The sequence below is a fragment of the Phodopus roborovskii genome, unplaced genomic scaffold (assembly GCF_943737965.1).
Source record: "Phodopus roborovskii unplaced genomic scaffold, PHOROB, whole genome shotgun sequence".
Classification (NCBI taxonomy): domain Eukaryota; kingdom Metazoa; phylum Chordata; class Mammalia; order Rodentia; family Cricetidae; genus Phodopus; species Phodopus roborovskii.
This window is the reverse complement of record NW_026126410.1, coordinates 20,814,699-20,830,214: the sequence shown is the minus strand read 5'-3', so window position 1 is coordinate 20,830,214 and position 15,516 is coordinate 20,814,699. Positions and strand designations below refer to the sequence as shown.

Below are 15,516 nucleotides of genomic sequence, written 5' to 3'. Positions count from 1 at the left end.
CTTTGTCCAGCTGAAAAACTCATGTTTTCACTTCCTTTAAAAGTTAGAATAATAATTCCCTAGGTGCTGTTGTAAATATCAACTTTTGTGAGAAATAATCACTTCTAAACAAAAAGGTTAGTGAAAAGAGTGGCACTGGGTTACATTTTATAAGTCCCCTGAATGTCCTGCTTGATATCAGGCAGCTGCAACTGTCCCAACTGCCGCGGCATCCAGTGTGCTAGAGGTTATGGTCACATCGATGGCCTAGCAAGACTTACCACAAAGTCCTGTGAAGAGCAGAGTAAGAACAAATGAGACCGCAGTAATACCATAAAAACAGTTCCTATCCCAGGACACCTCCCCAAGGAGCCACTGTACCATGGTTGGAGAATCATTGGTACAATGACAGGTGAAGGGAGGAAAGAGAAAAGGTTAAATAAAAACAGGAAGGAGGACTGGGGAAGTGGCTCAGTTGGTACGAGAGCTTGCTGTGTAAACATGAGAATCTGAGTTCCATCCTCAGCTTGGTACCCGTTAAAAAGAAGCAGTGCGCATGGCACATGCCTAGGATTCCAGCACTGGCACTGCAAAGGCAGAGACAGGAGGACATGCCAGTCTAGATAAACGGGTGAGCTCCAGTTTCAACAAGAGCCCCTATCTCAAAAAATATGGTGGAAGGTAATTGAAGACCACACTGTTGGCCTCCACACACATATGTGCACAGGCGAGGTCACACACACTCACACACACACACACACACACACACACACACACATCAGGGAAAGGGTACACACAGGGAGAGAGGGAAGGGTCAGCCCTCACTGTTCACCTTCTGTTTACAGCCATACTAATCACTGAAAACTAGTCACCTACTTGTCTTTATAACTTTTTTAAAAGATTTATTATGTATACAGTATTCTGACATTCGTGCCTACACACCAAAAGAAGGCACCAAATCTCATTATTGATGGTGTGAGCTACCATGCGGTTGCTGGGAATTGAACAGGAATTGGACTCAGGACCTCTGGACGGGCAAACAGCATTCTTAACCTCTGAGCCTTCTCTCCAGAAGCCGAGCCCTGGTGATATTCATGGGACCTGTCTTTTCCTCCCTTCCTGCCCCGCCCATCTGCAGGGACCGCCTCCGAACCACCACCAATGTGCTGGGTGACTCCCTTGGAGCGGGGATCGTTGAGCATTTGTCTCGCCATGAACTGAAGAACCGAGATGTTGAAATGGGGAACTCAGTGATCGAGGAGAATGAAATGAAGAAGCCGTATCAGCTGATTGCCCAGGACAATGAACCTGAGAAACCCGTGGCTGACAGTGAAACCAAGATGTAGACCAAACAGAAGCGCTTTTCTCGAGCACCTGGCGCTGGAAAGTTTTCTGCAATGTGTCCAATCTCATTCAGCTCACTCACGCAGTGAGAGCCCCTTCTCTTTTCCTCCCTACTCTGATAGGATTGGAAAATGTCCAAAATCCAGGGAGGGCTTGGCAGCAGCTGAAATATAAGTTTCAGACCACATTTGAAATTTTTAAATCATCTCATATTATTCTTACCAAGTAAGTTACTGGAATCAAACATAGTTTTGATATTATACATTTAGATGGCAAACAGTCCTATGTGATTGTTTCATAAGCAAAAGCATTGAACCAGTGATAGGGTAAAAAAATTCAAATCAACTTTCAAAATTTAAAAATCCTTCAGAACACAATTGAGTTTTAGTCTTAAAACGTAACAGCTTATGAGCAATTATTAGTGACCCGTGGGGTAGCAGGGATGTTGCCCCCTTTCTTCTGACTTCTATCCTCACGTTATCAGTACCAGCAATGCCCACATGTGCACAGCATAGCTGTGAGGAGAAGCAGAAAGTGTGATGAGTGAGACTCATCTCATGCCTTAGCCTCAGTGTTCTCATCCAGAGAATGACTCCTCTAGACACATGGCCTCTCTAGCGAGATTGCTGTGACACCAGGAAAACCCTGCCCTGTATAACATAGAGATCTCAAAAAGGGCACTTAATGGGAATGGACATTTCTCTCTAATGGCAGGCTGTATGGCTCACTGGGTCGGTCCAAAATGTTGGTCATATAAGTAGACATGTGGAAGGTCATTCCAGGAGTGGGATTATTTGTGGGGCTCCTTTGCCTGGTTTTTGTTTGTTTTGCTTTGTTTTGTTGTTTTTTTGGGGGGGTTATTGTTTTGCTTTGGATTTTTTGTTTGTTTGTTTGTTTTTTGTTTACCAATACTAGAAGCACTCCCTTCTTGGGTATTCTTTCTAAACCCATGGGATGGCTCTAAGAAAGCCTTCTACCACTCCTCAACTGACAATTAGATGTTTAGGAAATAAACAGAAGACTAGCAACTAGCAAGTGTGCTCATGATCTTACTATGGAACACTAAAGAACAGAGAAAGAATAGAGTATGGCCAACATTACAAAGGGAAGATTCTTTAATCCCAGCACTCGGGAGGCAGAGGCAGGCAGATCTCTGTGAGTTAGAGGCCAGCCTGGTCTACAGAGTGAGTTCCAGGACAGCCAGGGCTACACAGAGAAACCCTGTCTACACACACACACACACACACACACACACACACACACACACACTCAAGAATAGTTGGTCTTCTTTACACACAGTAAAAGGGATGGCTGCACCTTGGCCCTTTTTGTTACCCTGAACACGTTGTCCTCAGTTCCCAATTAGTCCAGAAAGAAATGACATATAATACCACTTCTTCCATATTTCAGAGTCAAACAAGGGAGATTTCTGAGACAGATCCCTATGCTGGGTGGATGATCTCATCTCTGAAAATTTTTGTTTGTTTGGGGGGTTTGGTTTTGTTTTACAATTTAAACAGAAGTTCTTAGAATGAAAGAAACAAGATCCTTCTTTGTATAGAAATGCCGCTTGGCAAATCAGTCGAAATTCTCATCTAAAGTGGGGTTTGCTTCAGTTTTGTTTGTGGCTCTACCAAAAAAAAAAAAAAAAAAAAAAAAAAAAAAAAAAAAAAAAGGTAGATGAGTCAGCATGAAAATAACATCAATGAGGACAGGACAGAAGAAGAAGAAAAAAAAACACCAAGGGTGCTACTTTCAGGCAGCCCCCAAATTTAAGAGAGATTATTTTTACCCCCTTAGGATATTCAAAGATATTGAATGGGAGCCATCAGATAGTACCAACTGCCTTAGTTTCCGACCAAAAATGATGGATGTAATTACACTAACACCCTGAGTATCTAGAAATGGCGTCTCCCAATCTACAATTAGAGATATCACATAGCAATCTTGAGCACTTCATACACATAAAGGTTAACACTAGGCTATGGGGGAGTAATCATTTAATAACAGCAAGCTCTATTTTGGAAACACACTACAGAAGTTAATGTATGTGGCAGTCATTTTACAACACTAGTAAAACAAAACTTAATCATGTCAAATTAATGCTGTTACCCAGTGTGATTTCTTTTATTTTTTTATTTTTATTTTTATTTTTTTGTACTAACCATTTCTTATTAAAACAGGCCCTTTGGGGTGATTCCTTTGCCAGTCTGTCAGAGGCTCAGCATATCCATGCACCCACGGGACTGAAAAAACATTACTTTGTAGATGTATTTTCAATAAAGAAAAAAATAGTTTTACATTAATGTATTTGCACATTGGTGTTATTCTTTTCCCCATTTACAGAAATACTGTAGTGAGCTCAAGACATGCTAGAGAAAGATGCCACTCTGGACAGTAAATTCAGCAGAAAGGGGGTGGGGGGACAATGGACCGACATAATCTAACCATGAGGCAATGTGTAATGACATTTTGTGTTTCAACTCCTAAAACTGAAGGCAAAAAAGAGGAAGAGATTCAGGATGCATGGTGCTGTGACAACTTGCATTTAGTTGCTCAGGTCAGATTCCAGTTTCTCAGATAAAAGGAATAATTTCTGTGTTTGGGAATCAGAAAAGCCAACGCTACCATGGGACTCTTTCAAACAGTGATTTTCTGTCTGACCTTCAAATTAAGTAGATTTGTTATCACTGTGATTATGGCTGCCGTTTAGGAAAAAAGCAGAGTTAGATCCCAAAAGATGTTTAAAAAGAAGCCCTAGTTACTAGTAAACACTTATGAGGGAGTATTTTCCCTCCAGTTTCTTAATAAAGAATTGGTGTACAGACAACATAAATCCCAGCCTGAAGTTCTAGCCGTAATCTCTCTGGCTACCAGCAGGGGGCAGTTACCATTTGGGGAAAACTTGAGTGGGATTACAGCACTTCATTGAGCAGTTTGCATTTTTCTTAATTTTCATCGGTTTCTCTATAGAATATTAATTAGGATGGGACTTTTTACAAATCACTGTATTTGAACCTTTACCCAAGGCATAGATGATGTTCACTTAGCCAATTTGGGAATAGGAAGGAGATTGCTCACATCCAACAGAATGAAACTTGGTCACACCCTGAAGAGAGCGATTATCTGCCATCCTGTGGGATAATGTGGGCATTGGATTGCGCCCTGGGAATTGCCACAGAAGATCAACCCACTGCTAGAAAACGCTCCCTCCTTAGCCAATTTCTCTTCGTTCTGCAGCCTAAGGTGGATCTGTGAAACTCCACAGAGTCTTTTTAAGGAGCTAGTCACACACGTTGAGGTGGAAGGGCCACTGTGGCCGAGGAACAGGGGACCTCAGCCACAGTCTAACCTGAATGAGAAGGAAACAGGTAGAGACCCCCACGTGGGTGGTCATAAATCTGCTCACAAAGAGAACTATGAAAAAAATCACGCTAACATTTTTCACTGGTTCTAAGTAAATATATTTAGCTTTGGGTTTTGTTTTGTTTCCTAACATGGTTTTTAAATTTCTAAACCTTTCTAGGGAGGAAGGGAGGAAGGGAAAGGCGGGGGGGGGGGGGGGGGGGGGAGGTACGAGCACAGTTTGAATGAGTCTGAAGGGAGTTTGGAGGAAGGGTTTGCTTCCCCCTGGAGGGGAGCTTTGTGGGCAAGACCCTGCTGGGGTCCGGAACACAGGGCCTCTTTCCGGGCAGCCCGCTGGGCACTTGACCCGAAGCTGCTGTCAGTCATCAAGCCTCTGTTAGTCTCCTCTACTCCCACCCGGGTGGTCCCAGATCTGGATCAACAATGCCTAGCTCTGTGTGGCCTCCTCTCCCGGCCAGGGCAGCTGAGAGGTGTCACGACTAGGGCACATTTTGAATGAATAAACCCACAAAAAAAAAAAAAAAAAAAAAAAAAAAAAAGGAACGGAGCAGGAAGGGAACTGCGATTAGTGTCCTAAAGTGGGGAGTAAGGAGAAATCCGGAGAACATTCGCTAACTATCACGGAAACAGTCAGGACCACCACGGAGGAGGCTCAGATCTGCGGGACCTGAGTATCACCTAATTCTAAAGTCTACAGTAACAAGTGGACTTAATCTGTAAACAGCCATCAAGGGCTGTAAAAGTCCTCCATTTCTCGGTTCCCTCGGCCACCCTACTTGTGCAAAATCTCTCCAAGAGGTCCCATTTTCCTAGACATCCTTGAGTTTTCCCCTCTCACCACAAGTGGTTCTCAACCTGTGGGCCGTGGCCCTTTCACAGGGTCGCCAAAGACCATCAGGAAACATATATTTGCATTATGTTCATGAGATTAGCAAAATTAGAGTTATAAAGTGGCAACGAAAATAATTCCACTGTTGGTCACCACAACATGAGGAGCTGTATTATTAAAGGGTTGAAACATTAGGAAAGTTGAGAACCAGTGCTCTGCAGTCTAGAGGATCCTCATCCTCCCATGCCTTCTCTTACTCTCTGTTACACTTATGCGCTCTGAAGACTGCATGGCAACACCTCCCACCCATCCGGCAGAGTCGTCCTGCTCACAAAACTACTACTCCAGCCTTAAGTTTTAGGACATTCTTACTTCAGATAAAATACAAGACACCCCATTAAACTTGAACTTCAGATAAGTAACAAACATACTAAATAACAAATGATACATTGAGTATGCAAAATAGGGCCCTGGCTATTCCATATTATTTGATAACATGGGAGGCCTGCATACAAGTGAACTGAACACCAGAGAATAATTTCTAAGTGCCTCCGTACAGCGGGTATAATATGTAAAAGAGTTTGTGCGCTGGGGGAGGTATCTTCATTATACCCATTTCAACATTTTTTAAAATGTCCATTTCTAGAATTCCCCACTATTTATTTCTCTTGACAACATCAACACTGATTGTGTCCCTGTCACTCTTGTGGCCACCATTTAAAAGTCTGACAGATCGCCTCTGAGGCTCCACACAACAGCCTTAAACAAGTTCAATGATGTTTAGCTTCTCCATGCTTCAGTCTTTGAAGGCTTATGTTTTTTTTTTTTTTTTTGCTTTCTTTTGCTCCCCTTGTTTTCTTCTTCCCGTCTCTCCCCCTACTTCCTCTCTGTCCCGAACCCAACATAGAATACTTTCTGAAATCCATTAAAATACACAAGTGTCATTAACAATGCTTCCAAGAGATGAGCACTTTTCTTTTTATTTGGGCTTTCATAAAAGTGTCCATGCATCTGTCATATTGTCCTATTCAAACCTATTTTCCAGTGGCCAGAAAGAGGGAAATGGGTCATTTTTTCAGAGTCTTTTCCAGACTCTGTGAATGTCAGTCACTCCACAAAAACCCCTACATTAGGCCAGGCCTGCTGGCCAGGACAAGCAGGGACCACCTGGGACTGCAGAAGGAACAATTACAATTCCCCTCTCCCCAGTGATAGCAGGTACACGGCCGGCCACTTTCAAGAGGACAGCGAATCTACTGGCATCCGGTGGTAACTCAGGAGTCCTTTCTCTAACTCTGTAGGTTCAGAAAATCATAAAAATGTCTGCAAAGTGCCCAGCCAGCAGCTTTGAGACATAGTCATTGGAAGAGAAAATAAAGACCATTTAGGAATCAGCTCAGGCCAATGTGAGCCTATAGGATGGCCTGTCTTGAGGAGACTGTGGCTAGCCAAGATTCTGTCAACAACACTCATTTGAAAATTGTCACCCAGATCCACTGCACTGAAACCACAGTCAGGAGCGGGTGCTAGGCTCCACCTGAGTCCATGGTGACCTGGAAGGAGGCGAAAGCAGTAAACCGACCTTTCTGGGAGGGAGGCTGTGGGGAGGAGTCCTGTCCCTGGAAACCAGCATCTCCAAATTTTGCCAGAGGTCTTCAGGAAAGATCAGGCACTGCACACGGGGCGGGGAAGAAGGGGTGGGGGGAGCAGACCAACAGTCCCTGCCAGGGTCTGCGAAGCTATTGTCGGGCCTGGTTCTCTCAGCAGCCTGGCGCTGCATGGTGGTTTTTTTTTTTTTTTTTTTTTTTTTGTAAAGCGCATAATTCAACACTCTGAAGAGACCACCCAGCTTCCTCTCACAGAGTCTCCCAGAGAACAAAACTGTCCCTCTGTGTGCTGGTGACCTTTCCCTCTGAGGGCCCCCTCCCACTGCCATCCTGGCCTCACAGCCAAGGGGAAATGGAAAAGCCAATCAAGCTTTCCCTTGGTGGGAACCAGGGGATGAGATGCTAAAACGGCCCACACAGGGCCACTCTGAGCCTGGAATGCTGCTGCCACCACGTGGCAAGGGCCTCCGGGCCCAGAGCAGCCCACGCTGTACCGAAACACGGGATGTCCTCTAGAAAGTCAGGAGGGCTGTAGGTTGAGAAATAGCTCAGTAGTCCAAATGAAAACTGAACTTGAAGAAGTCTGTCTGCAGGGTGATTCTCAAAGCATAGGACGGGATAGATATTAACATCCCTTAGGAACTTACTAGAAATGTTAGTTCTCAGCCCATCCTCAAACTGGAGTCAGACACTGGCAGGTGGAACCCAGCAGCCCACTTTATTATTATTATTATTATTATTATTATTATTATTATTATTATTATTGTATGTTTTACATTCTAACCCCAGTTCCCCCTCCTCCCTTTGCTCCCCCCAACCCCCCTACCTCCCATATGCTTGAGAGGGTAAGGCCTCCCCTAGGAAGTTTACTAAGTCTGTCCCATCATCTCATTGAGGCAGGACCAAAGCACCTCTCCATCTCCCACACCCTGTGTCTAGGATGAGCAAGGTATCTCTCCATATAAAATGAGCTCCACTAAGTCAGTTTGTGAATTAGAGTTAGATCTTGGAGCCACTGCCAATGGCTTCATATATTGCCCCAGTCACACCACTGTCACCTGTATTAAAGAAGTCTAGGTCAGTCTTATGCATGTTCCCCTTTTGTCAGACCTGAGTCAGTGATCTCTCACTAGTTGGGGTCAGCTGATTCTGCGGGGTTCCCCATCATGGTCTGACTCCTTTGTTCATATTATCATTCCTCCCTCACTTTGATTGTACTCCAGGAGCTTGGCCCAATGGTTAGTTGTGGATTTCTGCATCTGCTTCCATCTGTTTCTGGAAGAGGGTTCAAGCTTCTCTGGTGTTGGGGGTTGAAGGCTGAGTATCTTTTGCTTTATGTCTGGTATCCACTTATGAGTAAGTACATACTATATTTGTCTTTCTGGTTTTGGGTTGCCTCACTCGGGATGTTTTTTTTGCAAATTTTAGAGGGTGTCATTGTTTCTTACCATTGTGTAAATGTACCACATTTTCTTTTTCTTCAGTTGAGGAACATCTAGGCTGTTTCTAAGATCTGGATATTACAAATAATGTTGCTATGAACATAGTTGAGCAAATGTCCTTGTGATGTGGATGTACTTCCTTTGGGTATACCCAATAGTGGTATTGTAGGGTCTTGAGGTAGGTTGATCCCTAATTTTCTGAAAAATCGCCATACTGATTTCCATAGCAGCTCTACAAATTTGCACTCCCACCAGAAATAGAGGAGTGTTCCCCTTTCTCCACATTCTCTCCAGCAAAAGCTGTCATTGATGTTTTTTATCTTAGCCATTCTGATTGATGTAAGATAGAAGGAATCTTAGGGTGGTTTTGATTTGCATTTCCCTGATGTCTAAGGATGTTGAACGTTTGCTTAAGTGTCTTTCCACCATTTGAAATTGTTCTGTTGAGAATTCTCTGTTTAGATCTGTACCCTGCTTTTAATTGGATTATTTAGTAGCTTGATATCTAGTTTCTCAACTTCTTTGTATATTTTGGAGATCAGCCCTCTGTCAGATCTGGGGTTGATGAAGATCTTTTCCCATTCTGTAGGAAGCTGTTTTGTCTTGTTCACTGTGTCCTTTTGCTTTACAGAAGTTTCTCAGTTTCAGGAGGTCCCATTTATTAATTGTTGCTCTCAGTGTCTATGCTAATGGTGTTCTATTTAGGAAGTGGTCTTGCGTGTCTATGTATTCAGGTATATTTCCCACTTCATCTATGTGGATGAATTTATATTGAGGTCTTTGATCCATTTGGACTTGAGTTTTGTGCATGGCAATATGGATCTATTTGCATTCTTCTACATGTTGAAAGCCAGTTATACCAGCACCATTTGTTGAATATGCTTTCTTTTTTCCATTTTATATTTTTAGCTTCTTTGTCAAAAATTAGGTGTTCATAGGCTTGTGGGTTGATATCAGGATCTTCAATTCAATTCCATTGGTCCACCTGTCCTGCTTTAATGCCAACACCAAGCTGTTTTCATTATTACAGCTCTATAGTAGAGCTTGAAGTAAGGGATGATGATACCCCCAGATGAGTCTTTATTGTACAGGGTTGTTTTGGCTATCCTGGGTTTTTTCCCCCGTTTGTTTGTTTGTTTTTCCATATGAAGTTGAGTATTGTTATTTCAAGGTCTGTGAAGAATTGTGCTGGGATTTTGATGGGACCAGCAGTCCACTTTTACAAGACTGTTGCATACCAAAGCTTCAGGACCACTGATCCCAAGTCTGAGAAGGAAGGAACTACAAAACTGACCACCAGCTTCCTTTCCTTCCTTGGCAAAATGCTGTGGCTCTTGGGCAAGTTGCTTAACATTCATTCCCATGCCTCTCTTTGTTCATTTTTATTTCCTGAGATTATGGAGGAATAGGTTAGATATATGCTTGAAAAAAGAATTTTGTTCAGGAGCTTATTATACTGAACTAATAAATTTGTTCATGGTACCACTACAGTCCACAGAGGAAATTCAGGTCCTTCATTTATTTAACAGGTATTTATGGAGTGTCAATCATGTGCTGGGCACAGTAATGGGCACTATAGATAAAGTCCCTACTCTATTTTATTCAGCTGTGAAGTAGATTTCTGAGGACTACACTACATCGTGCCTCTAACATTTGTATGCTGAAATTCAACCCCTAATGACATGCATTCTCAGAGCAAAGGCCACATATCTGAAAGCCAGGAAAGGACTGATTACCAGAAGTCAACCATGCTGGCACTCCAAGGACCTTCAGCCTCCAGACTGTGCCAAATAAATGTGTTTCCTTTTAGTTGCCCAGTGTTTCATTATGGCAGCCCAAGTAGACTAAGATAAGAATAGTCACTGTTATGAAACAATAGGTCTGGAGAGGGACTGGGAAAATATAAGTACAGGGTGGTCAAGGAGGCTTCCTGGGGAAGTCTTGTGTAAAAGATCTTAATGAGGTAGGGTATCAGCTTTGGACTTGGAGGGAAGAAAAAGCTGGTGGCAAAGCTCCTCAAGTGTGCAGTGTGGGCTGCCCAGGAAGCAAAGTACCATGACAAGCTAATGTGACTTGATGAAGGAGATGGAGTTAGACAAGGACCAAGGCTCCATCTGGGAGGGTCTTACAAAGCACATGGAAGAAGAGAACTTTAGTCTACGTATGGTGGGATGCCTCTGGGAGTGAGGGGCTAAGAGACTCTTTACTTAGATGTGAATGTGCCTGCGAGGCCAGAGTACTGAGCTTGGTGGAGGGTGTCGGGATTGAAACACTTAACAGACCACCATGCGAAATGAAGAAGAAGATGCTGCCGTTTATTACAGAGAGTAATGAGCTTATATACTCAAGCCAGGGGATGGGCTAAGCATAGGAGGAAATCATGCACCACCCACACCTGGGGTCAAGGCACAGGCACTGTACATCAGAAAGTTATGAGAACAACTTTGTTTGATCAACCTCGAGAGATGAGAGTTCTACAGCTGGGTGGGGAGGAAGAGAGCTATAAGAGACAAGTACTTAAATTTCCCAACATGTGCCTACTCCAAAATTCACATGTTGATAGCATGGTGACAGTAAGCTCTGAGCCTTTAAGAAGTGAGGAAGCCAAGGACACTTTTCTTTCATGAACAGTGATTAGGATAATAAAAGCCCTTACAAAGGAGGCTCCCTGCAGCCTTGGGTTGCTCACTTTCCAGCCTTCCATTTGGGAGGACAGTGTTCTTTTTTCCAGAGGATGAGCTCCTCGACAGACAACTGAACCTTTATCTTCAGTTCTCCAGCATTGCAGGGAGACAAACCCTTGTTCTTTATAAATTTCCCAGTGTCAGGTATTTGATTATAGCAAATGGAACTGAGATAATGCATAACTTCTCTGTTTGTCCTCCAACCTGACAATGCCAGTTTCTGCCAGATCTTTGGGGTAAGTCAATGGCTTTCTAATGAGATGGTCGGCATCCTTTAATGCCATCTTCTGCTCTTCTTGCTCCATCTTTTCTACATTCTTCAATCAGCACTGGCTGGCCTATCAAGACAGGACCCCATAAGACCTCCTGTTTCTCGACCTGCCATCCCCATTTCACAGGAATGAGAAAAACTCTGATATGGAAGTTACCCTCTGTTGATCAGGGCACAAAAAGACAGGCAGGGAATGAGGTCCGGGCATACAGCATTCTCCTCAGAAACCTCCTTTGTGGCATCCTTATTTTCCCAGCCATACCCACTGCTGAAAGGGCTGGGTTTTGCCTTAGCCACTTCTCCTTTTGCATGAGAAGCCTGTAGTCTGGATCGCCATAAGTAAGGTGGGAAATGAGGGAATTTAGCAAATGGGATCCCTCCATAATACCTGCTCTCAAGCCTATTGCCTTGCAACAAGATCCTATTTTGAGAGCCAAAACCTAAGTACTGTCAATTTCTCTCTACTGCAATTATCCCAATTTCTTCAGGTAAATGAGTGGCCTTGGTCGGCTTGGCAGAAAGTATATTCTGTGAAATAAAAGAGAAAATTACATCAACTCTTTCTCAAATTCTATGTCATTGTTATGAGGAGGAGTGCTAGCAGTAGAGAATTCTTCTCTGGGGTTCTTTTTTATACAAGATTTTTAAAACCTCATCTCCAGCTTCCTACTTCTCCCTTGGAGATTTATTCACTTATGAAACTCAAACTACTTGGGCCTTTTATGTCAGGCTGAGTTTTTTTCCTGGGTAATTTATTCCACATATCCCTCCCTTGAAGTTGCAGGTCCCTGAAGGCCAGGCCACCAGGTCATGCTGAACTTACTGAATTTCGGAGGCCCCAGGAGATAAAAGGCTAAGAGCCCCCACAGAAAAAAAAAGGCCATCCTGAACTTCAGATGCTGAAGGACCTTGGCCCCAACTTCTCACCCTGGCGTGTGCCTGGATCATCTGTGGTTCTTTCCTCATAAAAGAAACCACATGAGGAGAGGTGGCATCACCCAAAGTTAACAGGCATCTTCTCCAAGCCTTCCACCAAAAAGGATGGCTTCTTGTCCCGATGAGAAGCATCAATAGGATGGCAGCGGCAGCAGCTCCTCTCCAACCCAGTTCCCATTGTGCAGAAGGAAGTCAAGGGTCCATCTTAGCAGAATAAATATCTCCCTGGTCCACTGCCTTCTACTCACCTTGTGCTGCTCCACCCAGTGCTCACTGTGAGCTCCTGAGACCAGGAGTCACTCCTGGTTAAGGCTGTGTCGCCTGAAGCTCCAGATGCACACCAGATCCTCTATCTAGCTGTCTGTCTGTCTGTTTACCTATGTATTTATTTACTTATTTATTTATTATTGGAAAAGATGTGTGTGGAGGCCAGAGGACAGCTGTGAGAGTCAGTTCCCTCCTCCCACTGTTTAGCTCTAGGGATTTAACTCAAGTCATCAGGCTTGGTAGGAAATGCCTTAATCCACTGAGCCATCTCTCCAGCCCCAGCCTCCTCTTCTAACACACTACTACCTGCACTGGTAACTTCACATCTCTATACCCAGTATCACCTCCTCCTCTGGGGAGGCAGTATCAGACTCAAAGACATTTATGGAGATTTAATCAAGACACTTCTTGGCTCATGCCCAGCACCTACCATGCTCAAAAAATTTTATCTTTCTCAGGGCTGAGGTTAAGCAGAACATCAGTGCACCACTCCAGCCACACAGGCTCTGGGTGGTCATGCCACTTTTGAAAACTCAGCAGCCCCAAAGATTTTCCTGCTGTTGTCAATGCCAGTGTCCTCACTAAGGGCAGCTTTCCTGTGTTAGTCTCCTGTGACTGTGCCTGTAGAGGGAACAGTGCTACCACAGGATGGCAGCAGATCGCTGCCATTGTGCTTCCTGGCTCTAAAGCCACATCAGTGTGTTGAAGTGAGTTATTCAGCTGGAAAATCATTGTAAAACAGGTCCAGGGAATCAGTGCTCCAGGGAGGAAGACTGTTTATCAACACATCTCAAGAAAACAGTGACACAGATTCATGCTCAGAGGGGTTGGAGTACAACAAAATCCCTTGTTTTCTCAGGGAACTATGAGACTCTCAAAATGAAAAAAAAAAAAAAAAACAAAACAAAACAAAAAAACAAAAACAAAAAAAAAAAAACAATCAAACAAAACAACAAAAACGAACCCCAACATCAACAAACTCATCTTACGTTAACTCCTATAAAACAAATCCTAGGTCCCTAGTCTCCGTCTTCCCAGATCTTCCCCACCACCCAAGCATCCCCCATTGTAACTCTATGAGAAAGGCATCTGGCCCACCAGTTCCAGGCTCATGATAATTATGCATTAATTCATCTACTTGTGAGGTGCCTATATTTGCTAGACAATAACAGATCCTAGGAAGGAAAACAAATAAGCAATGATATTCACGTGATGAGAACAAGAAGGTGAGACAGGGCATCCCAGGGAACAATACTACAAATCAGGTCTGTTTCTTCAACCTTCCGGATCTCGATGGAGCAAGGGTGTTTGGGCCCAAGCACTGTGACACATGGACTACAACAGGACCACTTCATGCCTACATGTCTCTGGACTCTGGTTTAAATACACAATCTCCCTTGCACATCAGAAATGCTCTAATTTAATTAAATTATAGCATGTGTTGTCATATATAGTATGAAAACCTCCACATACAGAAGGGAGAAGCATGTGCTAAAAGCCCTATTACATGTCAATACATCACAACAACCCTGTAAATATGCCTTAATTTATTTACTTGGCTGTGAGAAAGCGGAGGCTCTGGCGGTTTATTCAATGTAAAGTTACAATGTAAACCACGTCTACATCCAAAGTAAGCATTCCCCTGTCATGGTCTACTCTAACCCCAGAAGTTAACTCTGGGTAAACACTGTACATCCAGGACTTCATCTAAAACATTCTGTAGGTTGACATTAGTGGGCCCAAGATAGCATTTTTAAAGGAAAGAATATAAAGTCATAGACACAGAGGCCCTATTTTGAGAAATGTTTAGTTATTTACATATATAGGCTTTTATTCCAAGTTACATTTTATGAATCACAAGTTTAAAGCTTTAATTCTAAGATATTGTTGATCAATAACTAATAATTGATCAATACTTTTTATGTTATTTGAGGATCCTTCAGTGTCCAGAACTCATGGCTTTCAAAGGTTCATCTTTTAGAGACAGGTTCTAAATCACAGAGTGATGTTGTGGGTTTTAAAAAGCCAAATGCTTTCCTATCATATATTTTGCAAGTTCAGTTTTGAGCTTTGTTGCTGTGGTCCTCTGTGAAAAGAAAAAATACCACTCAGGAACTCTAAGGCCCAGTTCTCAGACCAAGTTCTCAGCACAAAGGAGATCTATTTGCCCCAGTTGGATAGAGGGTAGGGATAAGGCACAAAGGCAAGATATAGAGAAAGAGAGAGAAGGGGAAGGGAACAAGGGGGGGGTGGTATGTATCCAGGAGGACAAAGGACTGCCTCTGGATAGAGAGGAGACAGATGACATGGCACATGTCATGCAGTTTATAAAGGTACAAGGGGGAACCCCATGTTAGGATGAGGTGTTTAATTTTAACTGGGCGTGTGAATTAGGTGAGACAAAGGAGGCTTCTGATTGCTGGACTTCAATACTTTGATAGCTGGACCTTGTTAGTCAGCTCCAGGAGGAGAGACTGGCCAAATAAGGGATTAAACCTCTGTGGCTAGCTTCAGAACTGTAATCTCACAGTTTTTAGGCAAGAAGAAGGGCAAGGCCTGCCAAAGCCACATGTTGAAGTGGCCTAAGGAGAGTTCTTTCACTGTAGTCTACTCCCCCAAAAGCATCCCACACTCCAATAAATCTGAAGATGGTCACCACCAAGAGGCTTGCTTTATCTGCTCAATGAAGACCTGAGTGCACTCTGGAACTAACTCCCAAGACAGAACCGAAAGCAACCACTTCATCACCACTGACATCTGGTGGCTGTAGAGAGGCCAGCATGTGAATGAC

At 43.4% G+C, this 15,516-nt stretch overlaps 1 protein-coding gene across 2 annotated transcripts in view; it reads left to right on the top strand.

Moving 5' to 3' along the window:
• Slc1a3 (solute carrier family 1 member 3) overlaps positions 1–1,525 on the top strand; it is a 72,728-nt gene extending 71,203 nt beyond the window's left edge. For both annotated transcript variants that reach the window (XM_051182523.1, XM_051182524.1), the window contains one exon: positions 1,118–1,525. In XM_051182523.1, coding sequence (XP_051038480.1) covers positions 1,118–1,325 — 208 coding nt within the window. In that variant the 3' untranslated portion in view covers positions 1,326–1,525. The remainder of the gene's footprint in view (positions 1–1,117) is intronic.
• The last annotated feature ends 13,991 nt before the right edge of the window (positions 1,526–15,516 follow it).